The sequence below is a fragment of the Alternaria viburni genome, assembly GCF_023758015.1.
Source record: "Alternaria viburni strain BMP 2772 chromosome Unknown scaffold_19, whole genome shotgun sequence".
Taxonomy (NCBI): domain Eukaryota; kingdom Fungi; phylum Ascomycota; class Dothideomycetes; order Pleosporales; family Pleosporaceae; genus Alternaria; species Alternaria viburni.
The window spans coordinates 205,746-229,686 of NW_026055788.1; the positions used below are offsets into that span (position 1 = coordinate 205,746).

The following is a 23,941-nucleotide window of genomic DNA, read 5'->3' on the forward strand; positions in this document are numbered from 1 at the left end:
ATAAAAAAGCTCTTGCTGTTACCTTTAAGTAATAAAAATAAATTCTTACTATCTATAATTATAACTATAATAACAACGTTAAAATTACTGCTGCTATTGCGTTTATTAGAGATAAACTCTTTAAGGTTCTAGCTCTTAGGCTTGTCTTATAAGCTAGTAATAAGAACACCTTAGTAGATAAATATAATATAGAGGCATAAGTTAGATCTATGTTTAGTAGAAGGATACACTAAAGATAGATTAGCTAAATATAGATTAATCTAAAATTAGTTAAGAGCCTTATGCAAAGCAAGGATTAGTTAAATAGTTCTGCTACATGCTTTCTGCGTAGTTAGTACATGGAGAAAGGACAGCCATGACATCTAAGGCAGCTAGCACCCACGACGTTGGATTAAGGATCACATTTTCGACGTTGGATTAAAGTTCGAAACAGCTATGAAAAGCCCTCCGTGGATCTGAGCTAGGATTACCAGCCGTCGGCCTGTGCTACACTAAGGAAGGGGAGTCAGTTCCCAGGAGACAAAGTGTCGGAGTCGGAGTGGGTGTATCGGTCTCGGTCTCGGGATCACCCTAGCCTTTTTCGTTCGGTGGACGTTCGCCCGAGCCCGTCACAGAAACTGACTAGAGCACCCGAGCATCTCCCGCTTTTCAAAATGCCCTTGTTTTGTGCATACGCCACCCTGTGGAGACTGTTTTACCTTGTCTACGGGTCTGTCCTCGCGTTATGGGGGTGGAGCCTGTTGACGGCGTGTCAGTACCACGTGGGACCGCGCCATAGCGGAGGCGACGATCAGGTCATGCTAGGATCAATGGATGATGAGTAAACAGTACTTGTGCGACTTAGGCTAAAGGTATACAACGCTTGTTAGAGCGAGACTCTGACGAAAAGGTACATGGTAGGCGCGCCCCACTGAGCGGTGTCACGTTCGCTTTTGATTGCTCGACTTGACTACTTCAAAGACCAGACACCATTTTCCTCAATGATGTCAATCGGCCGGTTTTCATCGAGCGATCTCCTACCTGCCTCGAGAATTGCTGTCGTCGCGATAGTGTTTTTCAGGGTTGGGAGTGGCCGCGCGTCTAGCTGTTCGAGTGTGACCTCACCTGCGTTGAGCTTGTTGACGGCATCAACGAACTTCTCAAAAGAAATGTATCCGTAGCCGATCTGGCCTGCGAAGTTGCCCTCCTCATCGGGAGCGTACTTCATGTAAAATCTGACAGTGGTTAGTACGCAAAGGGATGACTTTGCGATGTTTGAACTCACGGGTTGTACCAGAGGAGACCACCCTCGTCGTCAGTAACGTCGTAACCGCGCTTGGCCTGATTGACGCGGATTTCTCCTGTAGATGCCATGTAGTGGAAGTACTGATTCGAGTGCACACCGGCTTTCTGAGGCGCTGCCCAGCCAGCTGTGTAAACACCTGTTCCGACCTTGCTAGGGTCATCCTTCTTCACCCAGTTGGTGAGCAGTGTGATGGTATCCTCGGTAGCAGGATCGCAGCCCAGTTCTGTTGCAATGCCTTTTGCAGCACTAGCCATGACGCGTACTGGCTTCCAATCGGGGATCATGGACTCGTTGATGTCGATGTGGTGAGAATTGAGGTAGTAGGAGATATCAGAATCGATACCCGCCCAGGCCTTGAACGTCTCCAGTTGGCTCCTGATCGAAGTATTAGCAATTAGAGTCTTCGATTCAGTAGGGGTTAAATGTACTTTGGCTGGCTCATGTAGGAGTAGAAGTAGTTGAAATCGCCCAGCTTCTGCGCCCGGAAACGCGCATCAGCATACGCAGGATCATATCGCTTGTGGTGCTCAATGTAAACGAAGACATTGTGTTTCTTCGCAGCTGCCAAAAGCGCCTGGTGATGTTCCAGAAGCTTCACCGCGGGCTTCGTGATAAGGACGTGGATTCCGCGTTCGATGGCGTACAGGGCGATCGGGTAGTGAGTGGTGTCAGGTGTGAAGATGGTGACTATGCAACGTCAATGGGAGGAGGCAATTGAGCGGGTATATATTGCAACTCACTGGCACTGCCCTTTGGAAGCGCGTCAATCGCTGTCTTGTACGCATTCGGATCGGTTTTGCCTTCCTTTGGGAACTCCTCAAATGACACGTCCAAGCTGTTGTATGCCTCGGAAATGTTCTTCTGGAGATGCTCGCCTGGCAAAATATCAGCATGCCGGACATGGTGAAACCGTCCAGATGCTGTGCGACTCACGGATTGCGGGGAATTTGCCGCCCGATGTGCCCACCATGGACAGCTTGCCCACTTTGCCGCGTCTTCGGAGGTCGAACAGCGTCAGGCCTACGACACCGACCTTCTTGTCCGACTTGGAGGCGCCTCCTCCGACGAATCCTGTCGTGTACTCTCCAGTACCGACCTGGCGTGCAATTAGCATTGACATGCGACGCGCCGCAGATGTGAGTGAGCCACAGAGCTGCGGCTAGACTGTGGTGAGGGGCAGCGTACCATGAGTACTTCTACTGGCGCCATGTTGACTGTAGTTTTGCAGGTCTGAGAAAAGGTCCAGATGATAGAGAGGATTGGCAGCTACTGTCCTGATCTCGAGCAAGATGAGACGAGACAAGAGCTGGAATTGAAGGGGATGCGCTGCTTCAATACCCGACACAGCTTCGTCGGCCTTTGACCACTTATCGATAGCGACGGAAGATATATGACCCAGCAACGCGATGAGGGGCACGAGGCCTCACGCGTGCTGCCGGCAGCCGCGGCCGGATGACGTTGCATCATTCGAGGCCTTGGTCATGGTGGGGGCTGTGTCTTGCTCAGCGCGCGCTTTACATCTGTTTCCGATGGCCGTGGCGTCTCCAAGCCGTCGAGGAAGCAGCAAAGCTCGTCTCGACATGGCGGAATTGTCTTGGAGCAATTCCTTGGGGCACGCGTGGTGGTTGGCGTTTGTTGCGTTCCGAGGGGTAACGAGGTTCCCCAGAGGCCAAGGAAAGAGCGACGCTGGCTTCCCCCACGCGCGTGCCCACCTGCTATTGGTGGAAGAATGCCACCCCGTCAACGACAGCCGTGCTGTGCCACTATGTTCGACAGCTAACCCTGCCCCAGGTGCAGCTCTATCCCATCAGACAACCGCCGACTTTAGTCACTCTCATAGAAAAGGCCGCAGAATGTCCCGCATTTCGCCCAGTGGTGTCCCGAACTCGCCAGATGGCCCACAGCCCTGCACCCAACCTCCAGTCTAGCCCTCGCCGTTGCGGTCCTTGGCGAATCAAACTCGACCATTTGACGAGATCTTGAACGGTAGAGCCACTGAGACACGCCAGTCCATGTGGGATGAGAAGTGAGCTCTGCCGAACTTAGCTCCTCTGACTTACTTTGCGCCGATTACCTCCATCTCGCTGCTATATTAAAGCTGACCGAACCCGTGTGTGCATCATCTTTATTGTTCGCCCCTTCCTCTCCCCCGAAACTTCCCTACTCGTATATTACTCACGTTGTTCTTTTCCAGTCTCAACTCTTCTTGATCATACATACCGCAAAGATGACATCAAACGGAAACGGGGCCAATGGCCACTCCAAAGAGCGTACTCCTCTTCGGCCAGGCATTTACTCGCCCACCATGACGTTCTTTGACCCCGAGACCGAGGAGCTAGATATCCCTACCATCAAGAAGCACGCAGTACGACTTGCCGAGGCTGGCCTTGTTGGTCTCGTCACCATGGGATCCAACGGAGAGGCTGTCCATCTGTCACGGGCTGAGAAGACCGCTGTCACGCGAGCAACCCGTGAGGCCCTCGATGAGGCTGGCTACCAAAACGTCCCGGTCATTGTCGGAGCTTCTGAACACGGCATCAAGCTTACCATTGAGCTCTGCAAAGAAGCAGAGGCGGCAGGTGGCGAGTACGTTCTTACTGTCCCTCCCAGCTATTACCGCTATGCCATCGACGAAGACGCCATTTACGAGTACTTTACCAAAGTCGCAGACGGCTCACCACTCCCAATCATTCTATACAACTACCCGGGAGCTGTTGCCGGCATCGATATGGACAGCGACCTCATCATCAAGCTTGGAAAGCACCCAAACATTGTTGGTACCAAGTTCACATGCGGTAACACTGGCAAACTCACCCGTGTCGCCCTTGCTACCAACGCCTGCACAATGAAGAGCGAAGGTAGTGGCTACATGGCCTTTGGTGGCATGGCCGACTTCACAGCTCAGACTGCTGCTAGTGGCGGATCGGGAATCATCGCTGGTGGTGCGAACGTTCTGCCGAAGACATGCGTCAAGGTCTGGAACCTATGGGCGGAAGGCAAATACGACGAAGCCATTGAACTTCAGAAGGTACTCAGCAAAGGCGATTGGGTTCTCACAAAAGCAGCTATTCCTGGAACCAAGTCAGCACTCCAGTCGTATTACGGCTACGGCGGATACCCCCGCCGGCCACTCAAGAGGCTTCCGCAAGAGAAAGTCGATGCAGTTGCAGAGGGTATCAAGGAAGTCATGGAGGTGGAGAAGAAGTTATAGTTGCTTTCAGTTGTGTTTCCTTGCGTTCATGGTTAGTTGCACTGCCTTTTCTCCGCCCATACTTGTTGACATTGGGGGGCAAAAGCGTCTGTCTGCATTTACGATGCTTCCGTTATCATGTACAGCCGTACCACAATAGATATCTTTTTTGGTTGTTCTCGTCGTGGAACTCGTTTTGAGTGGGGCAATCCAACATAGCTGACTGCACCGGAGGTTCCGAGCTTGCGCCTTCCTAGCTGCATCGTCACGTGCTAGCGCGAAAACATCGCACCTGCCTTGCAGTCCCAATGCACCATCGTAGAACAGCAACACACTCCCTCGCGCCACCTTTGCCTGCCTTCAGTCACCATCTCTCAGCCTCACCGGTCGGCTGCTTGCTGCCATTCCAATACCCGGTCGCGTCTGGAACCTAGCTGCCCTAGCGACTAGCGACGCAGCATCCTTGCCATGGCGATCGAAATATCGGACGCAAAAACTAGATCGCACACCAACGTTTCGCCGCCTTTGCCATTCCAAGGTTTTCTGCCCGAGCGGTAGTCGCGGTACCTATCACAGCCGGCGTTTTGTCTCGCATGTTGAGCTCAGCCTCGGCCGATGCCGAAGCTTCTGGCCATGTGAACGTGACACGGCACATACGTGCGTCCCCAGCTTAACAGCTGTAGAGTGTACATTGGCACTTTGGAAAATATCTACAGTTCGCTGGCCTGATTGCAGCACAGCTAATCGCCCAAAAAGCGCCATCCACAGCTGCATGCAGCTGATCGCATGCGCCTGTTTACGTGTCTTCATAACCACGCGTCGAAAAAGAGATTATAGTTGTACAACGCTCCAGCCAGGTATCCAGCCCGCAGGCTTGTCCGAGTCGCTCCAGACGCCGAATCCCACAAACTTGCTTCGAATGATTTGCGGCTCACTTATATGGCCAATCCATTTCCTAAACTTGTCCAGCGATACAAGGATAGGACTTCCCGCCGCTTCGCAGGCGTCATCTCTCTGGCGTGGCCGTGGCCTTTTATTTGCGCTAATGTCGAGATCATCACTTTGCGGAAGTTTCTCTGTGTCTCGTTAGCGCTGTCACGTCCAGAGACCGGAGTGATGCGGCTTACCTGATACTCGGTGTTGAGAGTCACAACCGCCGCCTCGTGTGCCCGGACAATGGTTTCGCACGCTCGAATAACCCCGTCATTGGTCTCGGTCGATAGCTTGTCCGCTAGAAGGAGCAGGATCAGACTTCCTTGCAGGAGATACATGCCGAACAAGTAGGGCATAAACGACAGATCCGGATCAACGTCCAGTATGACTTCTACCGCATGTGCAGCGGATATCGCGTTGGAAGTCGCCGCAAGGAAGGACTGTGAGCAAATCCACATGTTGTCGTCCTCTAATAGTGCCACCGGATCCCATTTGCCGTGTAACAGGATATGCAACACGTGCATGATGTGGGTGGCATATGCCGCGACTTTCCTCGTCTGATGCATCCACTCACTCCGAACTGGGTCTGGGGTGCTGTTGGCCTGCGCTTCCTCATTCGAGCCGCAGCCATGTTGTGCCTTGAAGTCCTCGATGCTGTACGCGTACCGTTCTAACTGGCGGGTGATTTCTGCCTCGTGGAGCTCCCAGGATGTCCGTTGACCAAATCTTGGATGGTTCTTCTGTGCATTCAGATCTACAATGTCTCCGAGAATCGTCATTAAGGGCAGGAAGAAACCGAAAATGTCATGCCTGTAAAAGTTAGCCTCGTGTTCAGACTCATCGTCGTGTGCCAAAGAAACTCCGGCTAGAGCATCTTTCGGCCGCGGTGCATACGTACGATGTGCACTCAAAATTGAGTCCCCGTTTCCGTGACCCAGGGTGGCCAGTGTAGAACTCGCCCGCCTGCCAGAGGGTGTCAGGAACCGGCTGGAACAAGTCCTCGCATTCGTTGTCGAGCATCGCCAACGGTCGGTTGTAGCAGAGGCCAAGGTGCCGGTCAACCATGTACAGCAACCACCACAGTCGGCGCCTTTCTTCCTTCATCTCTTCCACGATTGCTGCGGATGGTGTGCCCACGGGTGCCTGCGCGCTGGCGCCTTCTGGCATACCCGCCTCAATCTCCTTCTCTGTTGCAGCTGTCTCTCGCTCTTTCACGGGTCCTTGTGGCAGTTCTCGCCCTAGTTTTAGTTCTCGAGCCAGCGACCATGCCGCGTTCCACCACCGCAAAGAAGCCGCTTTGTATTCGCTCGCGGACGTCACGACTCCGAGGTTGATGTACGTAGCGACATCATCCAGGGTGCTGGTGGGTGGCATTGCTCCGTCGGGTCTTCCATCGTATCGTCCTATAGCTCGGTCAACTCCGAAAGCGTCGTGTGCGGCAGATGTCAAGCCAGGTCCAGGAGCGAAACCGTGAGAAGATGGAGAGTGGACAAGAGGCTTGAGCAGATCTACTGTGAGCTTCCACAGCTTTTGGCTGATGATAGCTCTGGCTGACGGCGAAGATGTCAGATAGCTCGCTTCACTCGTCTGGGCAGCGACCCATAGCATGCTTGATAACAGAGCAGGGCTGCATTTCCTGGGCTTATGTTGTCGGAGGAAACTTCGCTTCCTGAAAACAGATCCGAGAATGTACGGCGAGACCGGTTCCATGAATACCGACGATGAACTTTGAAAGTAAAATTCGAGGAGATCGCATGCGGTGGTGACATTGAGTATCGGTCCAAGGTGGGGTAGTAGTGGCCCCAAAACAGGGTATCTGCAAGCGGCGATGGCGGCGCCGTTCTGGGAGGAGTTCGCGCTCACTCCAGACTGCGGTGATCCGGTGTCTACAGAACCATAGCTGTGTGGAGACGATTGCCTTCCTGTTGCTTGGTACTGCATTGGATACGTCATGTTGGCGTACTCAGGAGGGATCGAAACCGGTGTACCATTAGGACCAGGAATAAGGTGCATGCCTGTGACTGTCAGCGGCGCTGCTAATATACCACGTATCGCAGATACGCTGGGAGGGTTTCGAGTAACATACGAGACAAACGAGACATGTACACAGACTGGGAGTTTTGTGAAGCACTCCGAGCTCGGCCATCGTACGTACCGTTCATGGCGTACATCAGCTCTTCGCGAGGCATCTCGGCATGCATTGCCGGGTACGCAGCACCAGAACCAAGAAGCAATGGGTCGATCATCATGTGGTTGACAGGTGGATCGAATGTCGTGCCAGGGTTCAGAGCTTGCCAGTCACCTGCAGGCAGACCACCTTTGCCGGCTGGGAAATGTTGTACAACTGGTGTTGCTTCAGACTGCGACCAAACATCTTCGTCCATCTCTGCCATTACGCCGGGCCTTTCGTAATAGCTCGAAATTCCATTGGGGGTTTGCGGACTACCACTGGCAGCTGCCTCTTCTCGCTGCTTCTGGATGTGCCTCGGGACCTGCGACTCGTTAGCTACTCGATGCACTTCAAATGCGCGATGTACACGCGATACCGAATGCTTCACGTTGAGGGACAAGGCTGTTGATCGTTGGAGGTGCTTACTTTTCCGCGTCGTTTCTTTTCGCGGTTGTACTGGCAGACGTACTCAAGCTCTATGCAGCGCGAACACGGAGCTTGGCCGTTGCATCTTGTTCTCATTCGATGGCAATGATCGCATGCTCGGCTCACTCTTCGCTTCACGGGTGCCGAGCCACGACGTTCAAGCTTGGGTGTCTCTGCTGTTGTGGTCTCCATGGTTGCGTCTGTGAGTTGGGATGACGACTATGACTTCAACCGGCCGCCGTTGTCCCTACATAAGATCAGCATCAGACGGCCCCCACCGAACACGGCCGACGTACTACTTTGTTCCAATGTGGCGACTCAATTCGAGAGCAGCGATTTGCGAGGGAACGGCAGTTTGTGCACGCGGGTGACGTCGCGGGAGTACTTGAGGACGAAGGAGTCGGTTGCCGGAAATCTGGGGACGACCACGGGTCATGCGATACTTGGGGAGCATATGTGGGCCTCCGACAAAGCTTTGGGTGCCGAGGGTACACCCCGATTGTGAAATGTCCTAAGCTGCAAAGACGATTCCAAGGGTCAGTGTGACGATCTGTGGCTTGAAGATTCCATGCGTCCACGCGGGCTTCGAGAAGCGAGATCAACTGGAGAGCAATATCAGAAGACGCAATGTTTAATTCGAGCATTCATGGATGTATGAAAGCTACGACCCATTGGCTACGGCAACCAGGCTCTGGGGCAAGACGTGGCAAGGGTCAGGAACACCGTAGCAGGGGACCGTAGCAAGGGTCAGAAAATCCTACCGCATGATTCGAGCATGGCTAAATACAAATTAGCCGGTGGGAGATGTGCTGCGCAGCGTCGGCGCTAGGAGCGAACCGCAGAGAGCCCCGCTTCTTCGAAGTTCACACCGCACGTCAGCTTCCCGCCAATCCTTGCCTGCGCCGACTACCAATACCTCCTGGCACTTTCTCCAGGTTGTGGCTTGTAGCGCCTGACCATGAATAAGACCCCGAAGCTCTTGCGCAACATGCGTGTCGGAGGTATCATCTTAACGCGCCCGCTATAGCCCCCCTTCGCCGATATTTGGCGCGCCACATTGGGAGCGCTGCTGGTTTGGAATGCCCTCATCTGCTGAAACGGCTTCCGTCCCGTTTCATGGTACCTGGACATCATTGGCGTGCCCTTGCCCGTCAAGGACCAGACGTCAGAACGTCAAAAATATGCACGCTGCCATGGCATCTGAAACCCGATACCTGATACCGACAACGATCTTCTCGTGAAGGCATGGCACGACCTTTGCGCTACGCCCAATGATATCCACACCCGGTCCCACTCCCTTGAAGGAGCGTGCGTGAGTCTCGACCCGCGGACAAGCTTATATTTCAGTATCCACAAAGGAGTCATTAGTACTGAGCGTCGCCGGGCTGCTAACACGAGTATTCGAGCGCACACCGCGACAGCTACGTTGGTTGAAGCGTGAGCTAGGTGTGTCGGTGGATTTTGGCCAAACTTTGTTATGTGGCTTCGCGGTCCCCGCCATGCAGGAGAAGCCGAGCAGTCCTAGGGCCTCTAAGCGACGTTGTAGTGCCTGCAAACCCACCTCCGATATGTGGTCGGCCCAACGTCACCGTTTTTCGTCTATATGCGGAACACCGCGAACTGGCCGTATAATCCTTCTGCCAGCACACCAACAACGTGAACGGTCCAACGACTAACGAACTGGCCGTAATAGATCTGGAACCAAAAGTCCAACATTGGATCCGCTTATAACTTCATCGAACGGAGACTATCCAGGCATCCTGCGCTTATCTCAGGTACGCGCTACACGGCAAGTTCTCGAAGACTCAAACTTGGAAGCCTCCTCGGGTGTCTTGACCAGTTCGTCAGAATCTTGCAGCTGGGTCTTCAGACCCACGTGGGCGCCATCCGTTGAACAAAACTCTCCTCAGCTGAAACCGTTGGCCGATGGAAAGGGATGGCACTGCTCCCTGGCTCCGTGCCAACGATCTTCATAATTCTGTCCAAATTTGTCGTCACATACTGAGAGTTTGATCCACACCAAGACGAGGGCAGCGCCTGCCGGGCCGTTGAACTAGCTTGCAGCCTCGCAGAATACTAGATGCTGCACCACCACTGAAGTGTTGACTTCTCCGGCCCTACAGGTAGACAGTAAGATTGCTTCATTCTGAGAGGCTGCGCGTTGCGACCACGAGGGGGGCCCGCAATACATCTGCAAGTTCCAGTGCGAGGGCCCGCACAATGAACATGCATAAGGGCAGGACCCCTTCACTCTGGCTTCGACAAGATGACCAATCTGTGCCTTCTGGGTCCTCTCGCCTGCAGACAGGCGCCAAAGCTCATCCTCTTTGTGTCAAGCCCCGAGACGTGTGACCATACAGCTTTGGCCTTCCTATCTCTGTAAGAGTCAAGCTGATGCAGGATCCCACTCACATTATACTCATGAACGCAATTGTCCGGATCATAATCTATTGAAAGCCATGTTTCCCCACAAAAGATGGATTTGGATTGCAGTTTGGCGACTGCGTCTGCTCATGCAGTTCGACAGTTCGAGGCCTCAAGGCTTGTTGCCAGCTTGCGACGCTTCACTCGCCCTGGCTTATTCACCACTCACAGACCGGATCCCCGCACGTATTTGCTGGATTTTTGCTCCTTTCCTGTAATATGGAACGACATTATTCCAGCCACACACAGAGGTTGTTCAATATGGGCGGGAGGCGTGTTCAGTGCATACTGTACTTACTGCTAGATCAAGGATTCAACACCAGGACACTCGTGATCAAGCGCAGTTGAGTTCACTATGACCATCCCCAGACTATATACTCCTGAGCAATATGAGCTGGAGCTCAGACTCGCTAGTTAGGTACTATGGCATGCAGCAGGACCTGCCTCTGTCATGTACCCCAGATTTTCCAACCAGTGAAGCCGGGAACGTGGCCTACACCAAACCTGGGGAACTGACAGCGTCGGCTGAACGGACGGTCCACCCGCTTCGCAAAGACGATGCTTGTCTGCCCTGTAAATCTTATGACCCGCTTCGCTCGACTATACTCTAGGAGGTGCGATGTTCACCGTTGAGATCGATCCGTGACAGCTCTGCGGGGGCGCCGCCTACCGCGTCGGCTATGGCAGAGGCGAAATAGCCGTAGTATAACAGCTACGGCTCGAAACCTCACAGCTGGGGCATCAGGCTTCCTCAGACCCTTGAGGCTTAACCGGCTCATTCTAGCGAGCCTAACCGTCGTTGCCGCCGTCGCAGAGCAGCGTGCGATCATGCAGCCTGCAGCTGATCGAGCAATAATGCGGGGAGAGTATCAGACTGGGGAAGGGACTAATGGTGTTGCGGGACGCAAGTCTGACGCATGCTGCATGGAGGAATAACTGATGAAAGGGGCGACGCCTGTTGGTGGCTCAAAATAGTCCGTCCTGCTGATACAGGTGCAGGCACCACTATGGGTGAGATGCAGGTGCTCTGCACAAACCCGGGGCGATATACATGCTCCCCTGAAGTGATAAACACTGCGTGTTCGCCCTTCATCAAACCAGTCAGCAGCCCTCGCACTTGCTCTGGGAACACGACTGATCCTTCTTCGAGCCCCTGTGGAATGATACCGGGAGGCGACGTGTTCCGTACCCGTGGTTATGTCCTTCCATTCACGGATAGGCCGGGTGAGCTGATGCTCCCGGCACACAGGAAGCTCTGATGTCTTTGAGACGAGTAAGATTCAACCATGCCTAGGCGCGCGTTCTTTCTGAGGCAATTTCTGATCCCTCGCTTGATGGCTGAGTCCATGGCTGAGTTTCCAAGTTTCGAGCGGGTGTCACCGCATGGCCACCGTCACGGCAACAGGCGATGCCGTCCGGATCTTGCCAGCCACCTGAGCGGTAGGCACCAGCCCATGCGCGTGGCAGACACTGTCACAAACGCTTGGTCCCTCTGGCAATTAACAGACACTAGATCTGTCTGTTGGGCCCAGACTGACGGTGAGCGTTAGCACACAAGCTGCCATTAGGTCCTTTTGTTTTTCAAGTGTCTGAGTGCAGCTGCATCGGCACTTGGTGGTAGCGTACTCTGGGGACAGCCGGCTTGACACTAGGCTACCCAGCTGTGCGATCGCGAGCAAGCAAGCGTTCCTCAGCTCCGACACCGTACGGGCAGTTTCCCGGGCTCCAACAAAGTCTTGGGACACCCTTCTCGAACGTTTCAGACAAACAAATGTGCAACTTGACAGCAATCGGAGCGTTCGCGGTGTTATACGGGATCAACGGGCCTGACCTCGCGAACAGACACTAGTATTGTACTAGTGTAATGTCCCGTCAACCGTGATGAGCCCGCCACTTTCCATCCATCATTTGTTAAGTTACACCCCTGATGACTGAGTATTACGCAACCAAGCTTGTAAACCTGGATATTCCCTACTTTGTTGACATTCTTGGCAGGCCGCATAGACTTTACCTTTTAGGCTTAGAGTTATGGTGTCGTTCTGTGACTAAGTAAAATGATGAATGGTCTTGAAACTCACCCGAGCTCACGCGAGAAAATGCCAAGATGTAAAAGTTCCAAGTGGGTCATATTCAAGAACGAGCAGTGGGAATGGTGCAGGTCTACCCTGACTTGTTTGGCGTTTCGTAGATGGTACCTGCAGTGATGCGATGGTGGCGCAATGTTGTTTATAGTCTGGAACTTGAGGGTGTTAGTTGGCGTGAAAGTGTGCGCCGTCTAGGACAATTGTAACAAAGTTCGGATTCGGGTTCGTGGTGCGCTACTAGGTAGACTCTAATTTGACTTGATCCGATTGGTCAAGCACCCAGAATCCTTGGATGCGATTGGCTACAGATCAAGGGTTTCAAGGTTGCTTGTCCGCTCCTCTCTCACATGAAGCACCTTCATGCCCAAGGACCTTCACTATGACGAGACGTCGTCTGTAGTCATTTGGAATATGCAAAAATAACTTACTTTTGCTTCTCAGCATCCTGCTTCATGCCGCCCTGGATCCATTTGCGGCTCTTGGCAGCGTACTCCTCCATCTTGTTCTTGTCTGCGAGGAGCTCTTTGATCGTGTGAGGGTCCGGGACATGACGACCCTTTTCAATACCGGGTCGGGATGTCATGCGCTCTTCCCAGGCCTTGAGGGAAGGAAATTCGTCGATATCAACCCCAGCCCAGCCTGCGGACGCCACCCAGCCATAGTGCGAAATATCTAGCATGTATCAGCACATATCATCATGGGTATGCTGGAGTAACCAGCTGCTTGTGAATTTTGGGTAGGAGATGTGGGTTTTGACGAAGTTTCGGATAGATCATAGATGCTTCCATAGATGGTGCCATCATCTGCGGATGTAGATGTCGAGCTCACCGCTCAGTACATTTGAGGGGAGTGCTTACCGGCAATTGTACATTTCTCGCCACACAGATACGGCCTGTTATCTGAAGCAAGATGCTTGTCAAGGACTGAGTACAGACGACGTGTCTCGTTCTGGTATCGGTTGACACCGTACTCAATGTGCTCAGGGGCATATCGTGTGAAATGGTCTGCGGTCCACGTTAACCTGATATCCCAGCTGACATGGTACGTCTCGGCTCCATTGCAGTATTGTGAAGCAGTCTGAAGCCAAAGAAGCAGTAATCTGCGCCACCAGGGTGACTGTGCCTCCAATGGCTTCTGAAAATACCTCCACATCGGAACCGACCCCCACATCGGAACCAAGATCTACAGTACAGCCGCTCGAGCGGTAATGCTGTCTCGTGAGGCTTTCCTCGCTTACTATGAGAAGACTGATTCGATACGGTCATCTGGGTCGATGGAACCTGAGTACCAAAGCCAAGACGATGAACTCGGCGATCAAGCCATGCTGCGCCCATCTTACTATACATAACAACATCTCATTGCCGCTCCAAGTATGGTATTGAATGACGACACCACCTTGAGAGCGGTAACGAACCGTTGTTGCAGCGGGTGACAAGTCCACATGATCTCGGGACTGCCGTGAAAAAGCAAAGGCCAGAAAGAAAAAGCATAGGAAAAGTCATACTTACTAGCTTGACCCTGCATCGGACCAACGCCGGCGTTCTGAAAGTAAAGCCAATTTTTCATGGCATACCAGTCTCGTGTTCCCTTGGGAAAGCTGATCTTGTGATCTGAGTCGTAGCGATCGACAAGGTACTCCATGATGCTTCCGGATTCGAAGAGGTTGATAGTCTCGCCGTCGGTGAAGGTGTCGGTCAGTGTGGGGATTCGCCCATTGGGGTTCATCTTCAGGAACTATCTACCGTTAGCATGGCATTGATGCGAAAGGGGAATATAAGGCTGACCCATTCTTCCTTTTGTGTGTTCTTGGAGATGTCGATCTTGTGGACTTTGTAAGGGAGACTGGGGATATCAGCAAGTTGAGCTAACCTTGAATGCATAATATCCTTTTTTCTATAACCATTGTGGATTATGAGTAAAATGATGTAGCGCTTCGCAAATGTACGTTATTCGGCAATGGCTATCCAAGGGCAATATCCAGAGGCATCCGAAGGTCTGGCACGAAAGTGAACTATCGCAATAGACACTTTCCGATGCGCAGATGCTGCTGACTATACCCCAAGGTACTTCATGTAGGTCGAATACATCGCTTAGCTTGTTTTTCGTTTGCTTCGAGCTTCTCGGAAACACCGAGGTTGCTGTCCCTTTCTCTCGCACTCGTGCAATGACAAGAGCCTTGACAGCGGAAGAGATGGAAATAGAAACATGTACTGCTAGGTTTCCCCAAGGAATATCCCCGAGATTGTAGGAGACGTCTTACATGGTCAGAAAGATACGTACCCTAGTTCCTCCAAAGTGATGGAGACCTTGATGCCATTAGGCGTCTGGGTGGTGTACAGGTTGATGTCCGATTGCTGAGACATTTTTGCGATGGATCGGTAGCTGTAAGTCGACACAGAAACAAGCAAAGAATCGCTGTAGTTCGTAGCTATATAGCTTGAGAACTGACGTAGTGGAGCTTTGTGATCAGACAACTGCGATGATGAAAGTGGGGTGTAATGAGGGGCAGCTTCGGGCGAAACCAGCCTTCATGCTTTGTTAATAGTGCCGACGGCGAAAACTGCGGCGATTCGTAAGCGATTCAAGAATCCGAATCTTATGCTTTAGCTACTGTGGTCAAGAGCCTTGGTGTCAAGGAACAGCTTGTTCAGCAAGCTCATTGCTTAGAAGCGACTGTCAAAGCCTGCATCATCCAAGAGCAACGACAGCCCCAGCACTCGTAACTCGGCCATCAAACGTGTCCCTTGTAGAGGTACAGAAGTTGGTGAGGACTATGTAGAGGCCAGCATTTCGTCGAATAAAACATAGATTTGAATGTGGTAGCAGCTGAAAACATTACCTAGGTAGGTACAGAAGGAACGATTGTTAAGCAAAGCGGAGAACAGAAGCAGCCCCAAGGGTTTCGGCAAGTGAGTCTTCGACACGGCAAAATGGAAACTTGCCGATAAACGCTTACGGCGGTAGCTTCCCTAGTATTACTGACGAAGCGCTGTACAGTCTGGTTGTACTGCACGCGCATAAGGTTGATGTTGAGATACCCGCAGGCTCCAGAATGGGCCAAGATCGTACTCAACGCGGGGCCTCGGATATGCTAATACGATGACCTAGGGACAGGCGCATCATAAAGAGCTTACATAGTGATATCAGGCGGCGAACCACGCGAATATGTGAATGTAATCGTGAGATTTGCGCAGCGGCGTGCACGTGATCTGCCGGGCAGCAGACTGCAGCCTAAAGCGGCCAAGCGTGCTCCCTACTAGCCTGAACCTTTGCCTCGTCGCGACAGCCTCCACTTTCTCACCAACTACACCTCCATCGCAACCACAACCTCTCGTCAACAGCAAACATGTCGTGGCGCAACCAGGGCATCACCGGTTCTAATAACATACCTCTAGGTACTCGCCGTCGTTTCGGTGGAGGCGACGATGATGGCGGCTACAACCCATCAGCGCCCGCCGAAGGCTTGTCTGAGTTGAAGCGCGGCCGCAGTCCTGAGCGCAGTAAGTCGAGTCTTCCCACGCACTCCCATTCATCTGCTAACAGCCAAGCTGCAGACTCTGCCGACGGTCCGCGACAGCGCAAGAAGCGCAACCGATGGGGTGACGCGAGCGAGAACAAGGCTGCTGGCTTGATGGGCTTGCCGACTGCCATCTATGCCGCAATGACTACTGAGCAGCTTGACGCGTACACTCTGCATCTGCGCATTGAGGAGATTACCCAGAAGCTCAAGATCAACGACGTGGTCCCAGCCGATGGTGACAGGTACGTGGCTTCCCTCCTCAAACGTTGGAGATGCTAACATGAACAGGTCCCCATCGCCGCCCCCCCAGTACGACAACTTCGGTCGCCGTGTCAACACTCGCGAGTTCCGCTACCGCAAGCGCCTCGAAGACGAGCGTCACAAGCTCGTTGAGAAGGCGATGAAGACGCTTCCTAACTACCACCCACCTGCCGATTACAGGCGGCCTACTAAGACACAGGAGAAAGTCTACGTTCCGGTCAATGACTACCCGGAGATTAACTTCAGTACGGAACTAACCCCTCTAACTCCCCTCCCCTTGTTTTGCTTTACCCCAGCCTTTGTCTTGACCAGCCTGCTCAGACTGCTGGATGTTCACGTGCATCTAGTGGCACCTGCAGTACAGCTATGTCACTAACCCTAACCCTTTTGCTCACAAATTTTTGATCATACACTAACCACAGCTTTTTGCACTAACAGTTGGTCTACTCATTGGCCCCCGTGGAAACACCCTCAAGAAGATGGAGACCGAATCCCAGGCAAAGATTGCGATCCGTGGCAAAGGCTCCGTCAAGGAGGGTAAAGGACGTTCTGACGCAGCTCATACCAGCAACCAGGAGGAGGATCTTCACTGCTTGATCATGGCCGACACCGAGGAGAAGGTCAACAAGGCGAAGAAGCTTATCCACAACGTTATCGAGACTGTAAGACACCACTCTCTTCCTAATCATGTACATGTACTAACAATTACAGGCTGCCTCTATCCCTGAAGGCCAAAACGAACTCAAGCGCAACCAGCTTCGTGAGCTTGCCGCCCTCAACGGTACCCTTCGCGACGACGAGAACCAAGCCTGCCAGAACTGCGGTGAGATCGGTCATCGCAAGTACGACTGCCCGCAGAAACAGAACTTCACCGCCAGCATCATCTGCCGCGTCTGTGGTCAAGCTGGTCACATGGCTCGCGATTGTCCCGACCGCAAAGTTGGACAGCCCTGGCGCAACGAGAACCGTTTCCCCGACCGCGGTCAGCCAGCTCGTATCGCTGCTCCGGAGAACGAGCTCGACGCTTTCATGGCCGAGATGGGAGGTGCCCCTGGACAGCCTCGTGCGGCGATCGAGTACAACGGCAACGGTGCTGCTGGTGGAGACAGCTACGGTGGAGGCGAGCGTGCCGTCAAGCCCTGGGAGCGTGGTCCTACTGGTGGCTCTGCACCCTGGGCGCGCAACGATGGCGATGACCGTGGTCGCGGTGACAGCAACTCTGCTGCTCCTCCCCCCTGGGCTGGTGGTGGCGGCCGTGGCGGTCAGTCTTATGACCAAGGCTACGGTGCTGGCAACGGTGCGGCTCCTTGGGCTTCTGCCACCCCCACTGCGCCTGCGGCAGGTGCTGGCTACGGATACGGTGGTTATGGTTACGACCAGAACGCTGGCATGGGCGCTCCTGGTGCGTACGGTGCCCCTGGCTATGGCGCTCCTCCTCCTCCCTCCGGTCCTCCTCCCGGACTGGGTCCTCTCTTCCAGAGCTATGGTGGTGCTGGCAGCCCTCCTCCGCCTCCCCCGCCGCCGTCTGGATCTGTGCCTCCACCACCCCCTCCGGGCGAGGCTCCTCCTCCTCCCCCGCCCAGCGACGCTCCCCCACCACCGCCACCTCCTCCGGCTTAGATGGACATATGATGCAGCGATCGCGCAGATTCCGGATTGTGCATAGCCAGTTTTCGTGTCTATGCCCACTGGTATCTAGCTATTAACAGCTGTAGCAATATTTTTGTCTTGAAAGCGCAGAAGGTGGTCTTTGGGAGTCGTGTACATCTAATTCGAGCAGAGAGCCGCTGGTATATGGCACAGGTAAGCTCATGGGCGAGGTCTAGTAAGTATGTAGCTTCTCGCACTTTGTGCTTGGATACCTAGGTGCTAGATATACTCTGTACATGAAAAAGCGAGGTCTTACTTAGCATCTTGCTGAATGCACTCCTCTTCGATACTCTGACGATACCGATGCTTCATGTGTGAAAAGCAGTCAGTGATGTCACCGTAGCAGTTTATGATTTCTAAGTAAACGTAGAATTGACTATGGCGATGTAGATGACGTTGTACGCCAAGGCGGTGCTAGGACAAGCGGCGGGACCAGGCATGAGCGTGACAGGGTGGGCACATGCAGACAAGCTCATGTTGACGATACGCGCTTGACTACTCGACCCTCTCATTTGCCTGTATCCTTCTCTCTAGATGCTTGCCTTGCGTGCTTCTCTATTTTCTTAGCGAGTTGCGACCCCGCTCTGGGCCGCCCGCCCTCACTCTCACCCACCCTACAGTCGTTATGGAGCGGATACGCGTGAGCAAGGTACGAGTCGCTGCGAGCTCTACAGGTTCCTCGAAGCTATGCTGATACTACTCCTAGGTGGAGAGCGTCTACCTCCTTCGTAGAGGCACGCGCTTCGACGGCACGCTGCATCTTATGCCCCACCATCTCGTCTTCAGCTACCTCCCCAGCCCGCCTGCCGATGCTCCTGCCGACGCGAAACCACCGCGACAGAAAGAAGTATGGATAACGTATCCTATGATCAACTATTGTTCCCTCAAACCGTGCCCGCCAATCCTACGCCAGGAGCCCTCGATCCGCATACGATGTCGCGACTTTACCTTCTTTGCCTTCTTCTTCCCCAACGAGAAGAAGGCGCGTGACGTGTACGATAGCATACGGGCACTCTCGTGCAAGATCGGTAGACTGGACAAGCTACTGGCCTTTAGCTACCAGCCGAAGCCGCCGGAAGATCAGCAAAATGGTTGGGAGATTTACGACGCCCGCCGCGAGTGGAAGCGACTGGGCATCAGCCCCAAGGACACGGAGAAGGGCTGGCGGATCTCTGAAGTCAACGTCGAATATAAGGTACATCAGATGTGACATGTAAGGTCAAACACAGATCTTGACGAGTGGAACAGTACGCGCCGACATATCCCGCCCTCCTCGTCGTTCCTACCAACGTCTCAGACAGCGTTCTCAGATACGCCGGCGAATACCGCTCGCGACAACGCATACCAGCCCTCGTCTACCGACATCCCATCAACAACTGCTCTATAACTAGAAGCTCGCAGCCCACACCGGGTTTGCGCGGGAATCGAAACCCACAAGACGAGCGGCTTGTCGCAGCCATCTGGGCTACTAACCGTGGGTGGAAACCTGCGAATGCCTCTTCTTCAAACTCTACAGAACTCACTCCCGACACCAGCGTTGTGAACCTGAATGATTCCAGTGCTAATAGCTCTTTTGTTGGGACAGTGGACGAGAATACGAACACCGGCAGGACCACCGCAGACGATCTGACGGCGTCTTCGGAGACAGATCCAGACGCACCAAAAGTATACGGAGCCCAGCAGCGTAACCTTATTGTCGATGCCAGACCTACAGTCAACGCATATGCGATGCAAGCTGTTGGACTCGGCTCTGAGAAGATGGACTATTACCCTGGTGCGGAAAAAGCCTACCTCGGAATCGACAACATCCACGTCATGCGGAAGTCGCTTGATACAGTCATCGAAGCGCTAAAAGAATCCGATCTAGTGCCTTTCCCTCCCAATCGACAGCTTCTGGCAAAGAGCAACTGGATCAAGCATATTGCCAACATACTGGACGGGACTGCGCTGATAGCCCGAACGGTCGGGATCATGCACTCCCACGTCCTTATCCACTGTTCTGATGGCTGGGATCGTACGAGCCAGCTCAGTGCATTAAGTCAGATCCTGCTAGATCCATACTACCGGACGCTAGAAGGCTTCATTGTTCTTGTCGAGAAAGACTGGTTATCGTTTGGACACATGTTCCGACACCGATCGGGTTTCTTGAGTCATGAGAAATGGTTCACTATAGAGAACGAGAAGATCGAGCGCAAGAGCGACGGCACGGGAGGCAGCAATCCCTTTGAGAATGCTCTCCGTGGCGCGCGGGGTCTCTTCAACCGACACAACGAGTCGAACGAGTCTCTCAACCAGCTGCCAGAGACGAACGTACCGGAAAACGGCACAGATGTTGCAGAACCTACGTCAGCAAAGCCGGCCCAGATCGGAGCTGCGGAAGAGCATCGCATCACCAAGGTGAACGAGCTGTCACCAGTCTTCCATCAATTCCTCGACTGCGTATATCAACTGCACTACCAACACCCAACCCGATTCGAATTCAGCGAGCGCTTCTTGAGGCGCTTGCTTTACCATCTTTATTCTTGTCAGTACGGAACGTTCCTCTTTGACAATGAGAAGGAACGCATAGATACCAGGGCTAAGGAGCGAACAAGGAGTGTGTGGGACTACTTCCTGTGCCGGAAGCAAGAGTTCATGAATCCAAAGTACGAACCTGAGATCGATGATGCTGTTCGCGGCAAGGAGCGCATGATCTTCCCTCGGAAAGGAGAGGCAAGATGGTGGGCTGAGTGTTTCGGTCGAACTGATGAGGAAATGAATAGCTTTGGTTCTCAATTGCCGCCGAACCTCACACCACAGACCAGCAATGCCAGTACTGGCAGGAGTGGTACAAGTACGCCAATCATCCAGGAACCTATCGTGACCGGTACAGAGACCGCGGAGGGAGCGACTGGAGCAGGTACGACCGGTCATCTCCCACCCACACACGCCGTCGGGGACCGTTCTCCGATGGCATCGAACACACCAAAACCCCTCGATGCCGCAGCAGCTCTGGGACAAGACCTAAGGCAAGGAGTTATGGCGAGCTTCGAGAAGTTGGGGTTCACTGGCAACGGGAACAGAGCAGCGAGCCCAGCTGCAGCAAGCAGTAGACCAAGCGAAGACGTCGCACGTGACATTGTGAAGCCAAGCTCAGACCTGAGTGCCGATATGGACACGGATCGACCAGCGCAAGATGTCACTCAGGACACGGTCGACGAAAAACCCGAAGAGCTTATACAAGACAACGAGAATACGAGCTCCGGAGTGAAAACCGAACAGCCCACTGAGCCCGTGTCGCACCAGGCTGTCGATTTGGGGCTGGGAGCGGACATCGTGGAAAAGAAAGCAGAGAACAGGAGTAGAAGTCGACAAAAGCCTAGTCAGGCGGTGGCGGCGAAGAATGAGGTTGAGATGGAGATGCAATGATGATTTGTGGTGTTGGATGGTCAGTAAGCTGATTGTCCTTATGAAGTATGGAATCATGGTAGAGGTCTAACGAGACACGGTAATGGAGAGTCACGACGAATGCAACGAAAGATACCCCTCATTAGTACTTTTAAATGCAGCTCATCTGTCGGCTGACATATTTCACGCAACGTCCTGGTTAGGTCAGATCTTCGCCTCGTGTGGATGCTACACCCTTTCCCGAAGCAGCGAAAGCTCCGAACGACCTGATGTCAGATTGCCTTTGCAGACTTCCACACTGATGTTCTTTTGCATGTTGGCTGTATTGAACGAGTCTGTGGTTTGTCAAGTCGAGCGTCCTTGAGAATGATAGCCGGACACTTTGTTTCTAGCTTTCACTACCCCGCAAGAGGCGCCTGTTATATGTGTTGTTTCTTATCAGCTGTTACAAAAGCCCCACCACCCCTTCATCAAACCAAAAAACTTCAGCTTCCTGCAATATCAACCCTACGACATAGTCGTACTGTCGGACAGTGACATGACTTCGAAACCTTCACCACTCAATCTCCGCGATGCGATACGCATTGCGCTGATCTTCGCCATACTTGCATATACCCAGCTGCTCAGTCCACTGTCACTTTGGGCGGTTGTTGCGCGTCTCTATGTTGTAGGCACTACGTGCGTTTCCATTGCGCACTTCAGCAGAGGCTGGCTCAGAACCACTATGGCTTGGGATGTCATTTACGGCATCATTGTCTGCTTGTGTCCATTCTGGGGCAGGTCTCTTCTACGCATGACATGGTTAGGGTGCAACATTGACGGCTGGCGCTTTCAACTCGTCTATTACACCTTCGTTGCTAGGAAGTTGATCTATCTTATGCCCGCTAACTATGGCAGCGATGTCGAGGTAAGATACTCCACTCTCTTTCTAGACATACTCGCATATTAACCGGAGGCTTGCGTAGGCGTTGCTTCCAGAATATGAATATGCATATATTCATTTTCGAAGCTGTGTTGGCACGGTCACCTTCGTCATAGTATATCTGGCCTTCTGGCCAAAAGGATATGGTTGGGTGGATGTAGTGGTCGCGCAATCCATCGTGACCTCGTTTGTCGAATACCTTTACCTAGCATACGCGAACTATGTGTAAGTTTGCATCAACCCCGCATGCAAGAAGAAAATTAGTACTCATCACTTGTCAGACATCTGCAAAAGACTGGACGGACGATTCGACAAGACGTCTGGCCGTACAAGGACATGTTCACGAAGAAGTGGGCGACGAATGATCGGGGACAGCGGCTGTACAGGATCAATCACATGTTCTTGGAGCACCTTGAATGGTTGCAAACGGGGAGGGTCAAGGATAGAGACTGAGGCTTCTTCGGTACTGTATTGTGGGTTTGAGCTGATTGTATAGAATGATGAAATGAAGTACCCAAGCTTGTCTTCCCGAGTGAAGGTACTCATTACTTCCACAACTTTTCGCCGGCTTCATATCCCGAGACACGAGGCAACAGATATGGTGTGTAACGGCATCAATCGTGGCACATGAGTGGTGAAAATCGGACTCTGTAGGTCGTGGAAAGCATACCTAGGTATGACTGTCAGACTGTCCGCAAGTGACAGGAATCGTCCGATGCCGAGACTTCTGAGCCGCAGCTCTTATGAAGGTGCCAGTGCCGATCTCCCAGAAATGAACCTTAGCAAGCTTGAAGGTATCACGTGGGTATGGGAGCTAAAAGGCGAACTGTGCTGCTGCATGATGCCACAGCCAAAGAAAACCTGACATGGCGATATCCTTCGAGGATCTAGAAGCAGCTTGTTACACGACGAGAAGCGTGACTAACGTCGAGGGCTAGCAGACCCCAAAGGCTCAGGGCACAGGGATACGGTAGCTCGGGACGTGGGCCTACTACGAAGGAGAGTGGACTAGGCGCCTGCAGTACAGTAAGCCTCCCTGATTGGTGCCAAGTTATTGAACAACATCTGAGCAGGGTGTCAGGGTATACATGCACACCACCGTTATACCTGCATCAAGTCGTCGTCTACGCAAAAGACACCACCTGGGCAGCCAATCATCTGGCACCGGATATGATTCCATGCAGGCTACCGTTACACCTGCGTCAAAGGGCGTCGACATTGCTATCAACCATGAGTTCGTAAACCGCGTTTCGTTGCCCTGCTCTGCATCAACATCCCATCGCAATCAGCCACGAGTTCGAGAGCGAAGATCCCCATTCGCAGGATCAGGATCGACGAGTGAGGCTGATGGGTGAAGTGGCCTAAAACAAGATCAACCACAGGCGAGAGACCCCTGCCTGTGGACGGGAACTTGCAGCGCTGCGGATGAGAGGACGGATTGAGTTCGAAGCCCGAGCGTACCCTGATCCTATGAAATAACTTAGTGGGCGGTCGCTGCCTACTTTTGCTTGATACCGAAGTACCCAAGTACCTAGGTACCTTAGTCTTTTCCGACTCGGCTGTACTGCGAAGGCGACTTGTTGCCAATAAGGCGCCAAAGAAAATTACGGGAGATAGAGATCGGGCTTGATACGACGACTGCAGTCTAAACAGGGGTGAGAAGTATATTGAACGCAACTGGATGGTTGT

General features: G+C 53.0%; 6 protein-coding genes across 6 annotated transcripts; 3 read left to right on the plus strand and 3 right to left on the minus strand.

Annotated features, from left to right (window-relative positions):
* Positions 1-949: 949 nt before the first annotated feature.
* On the minus strand, positions 950-2,494 carry J4E79_008180 (uncharacterized protein; the record flags this gene model as incomplete). Its single annotated transcript, XM_049357039.1, has 6 exons — positions 950-1,214; positions 1,265-1,660; positions 1,714-1,972; positions 2,026-2,160; positions 2,219-2,381; positions 2,471-2,494. 6 exons carry the CDS (start codon positions 2,492-2,494, stop codon positions 950-952), a joined length of 1,242 nt encoding a protein of 413 aa, XP_049208403.1.
* A 1,018-nt stretch (positions 2,495-3,512) lies between these two features.
* J4E79_008181 (uncharacterized protein) lies at positions 3,513-4,496 on the plus strand (the record flags this gene model as incomplete). The annotated part of the gene is made up of 1 exon (XM_049357040.1): positions 3,513-4,496. The coding sequence occupies one exon, from the start codon at positions 3,513-3,515 to the stop codon at positions 4,494-4,496; it is 984 nt and encodes a 327-aa protein (XP_049208404.1).
* A 914-nt stretch (positions 4,497-5,410) lies between these two features.
* J4E79_008182 (uncharacterized protein) lies at positions 5,411-8,196 on the minus strand (the record flags this gene model as incomplete). The annotated part of the gene is made up of 5 exons (XM_049357041.1): positions 5,411-5,551; positions 5,603-6,218; positions 6,307-7,423; positions 7,495-7,900; positions 8,131-8,196. 5 exons carry the CDS (start codon positions 8,194-8,196, stop codon positions 5,411-5,413), a joined length of 2,346 nt encoding a protein of 781 aa, XP_049208405.1.
* A 4,740-nt stretch (positions 8,197-12,936) lies between these two features.
* On the minus strand, positions 12,937-14,875 carry J4E79_008183 (uncharacterized protein; the record flags this gene model as incomplete). Its single annotated transcript, XM_049357042.1, has 5 exons — positions 12,937-13,184; positions 13,370-13,516; positions 14,021-14,246; positions 14,297-14,354; positions 14,793-14,875. The coding sequence occupies 5 exons, from the start codon at positions 14,873-14,875 to the stop codon at positions 12,937-12,939; spliced, it is 762 nt and encodes a 253-aa protein (XP_049208406.1).
* A 983-nt stretch (positions 14,876-15,858) lies between these two features.
* On the plus strand, positions 15,859-17,913 carry BBP1 (Branchpoint-bridging protein; the record flags this gene model as incomplete). Its single annotated transcript, XM_049357043.1, has 5 exons — positions 15,859-16,012; positions 16,067-16,274; positions 16,321-16,538; positions 16,732-16,955; positions 17,005-17,913. The coding sequence occupies 5 exons, from the start codon at positions 15,859-15,861 to the stop codon at positions 17,911-17,913; spliced, it is 1,713 nt and encodes a 570-aa protein (XP_049208407.1).
* Positions 17,914-18,568: 655 nt separating this feature from the next.
* On the plus strand, positions 18,569-21,351 carry J4E79_008185 (uncharacterized protein; the record flags this gene model as incomplete). The annotated part of the gene is made up of 3 exons (XM_049357044.1): positions 18,569-18,592; positions 18,650-19,138; positions 19,192-21,351. The coding sequence occupies 3 exons, from the start codon at positions 18,569-18,571 to the stop codon at positions 21,349-21,351; spliced, it is 2,673 nt and encodes an 890-aa protein (XP_049208408.1).
* Between the last annotated feature and the right edge of the window lie 2,590 nt (positions 21,352-23,941).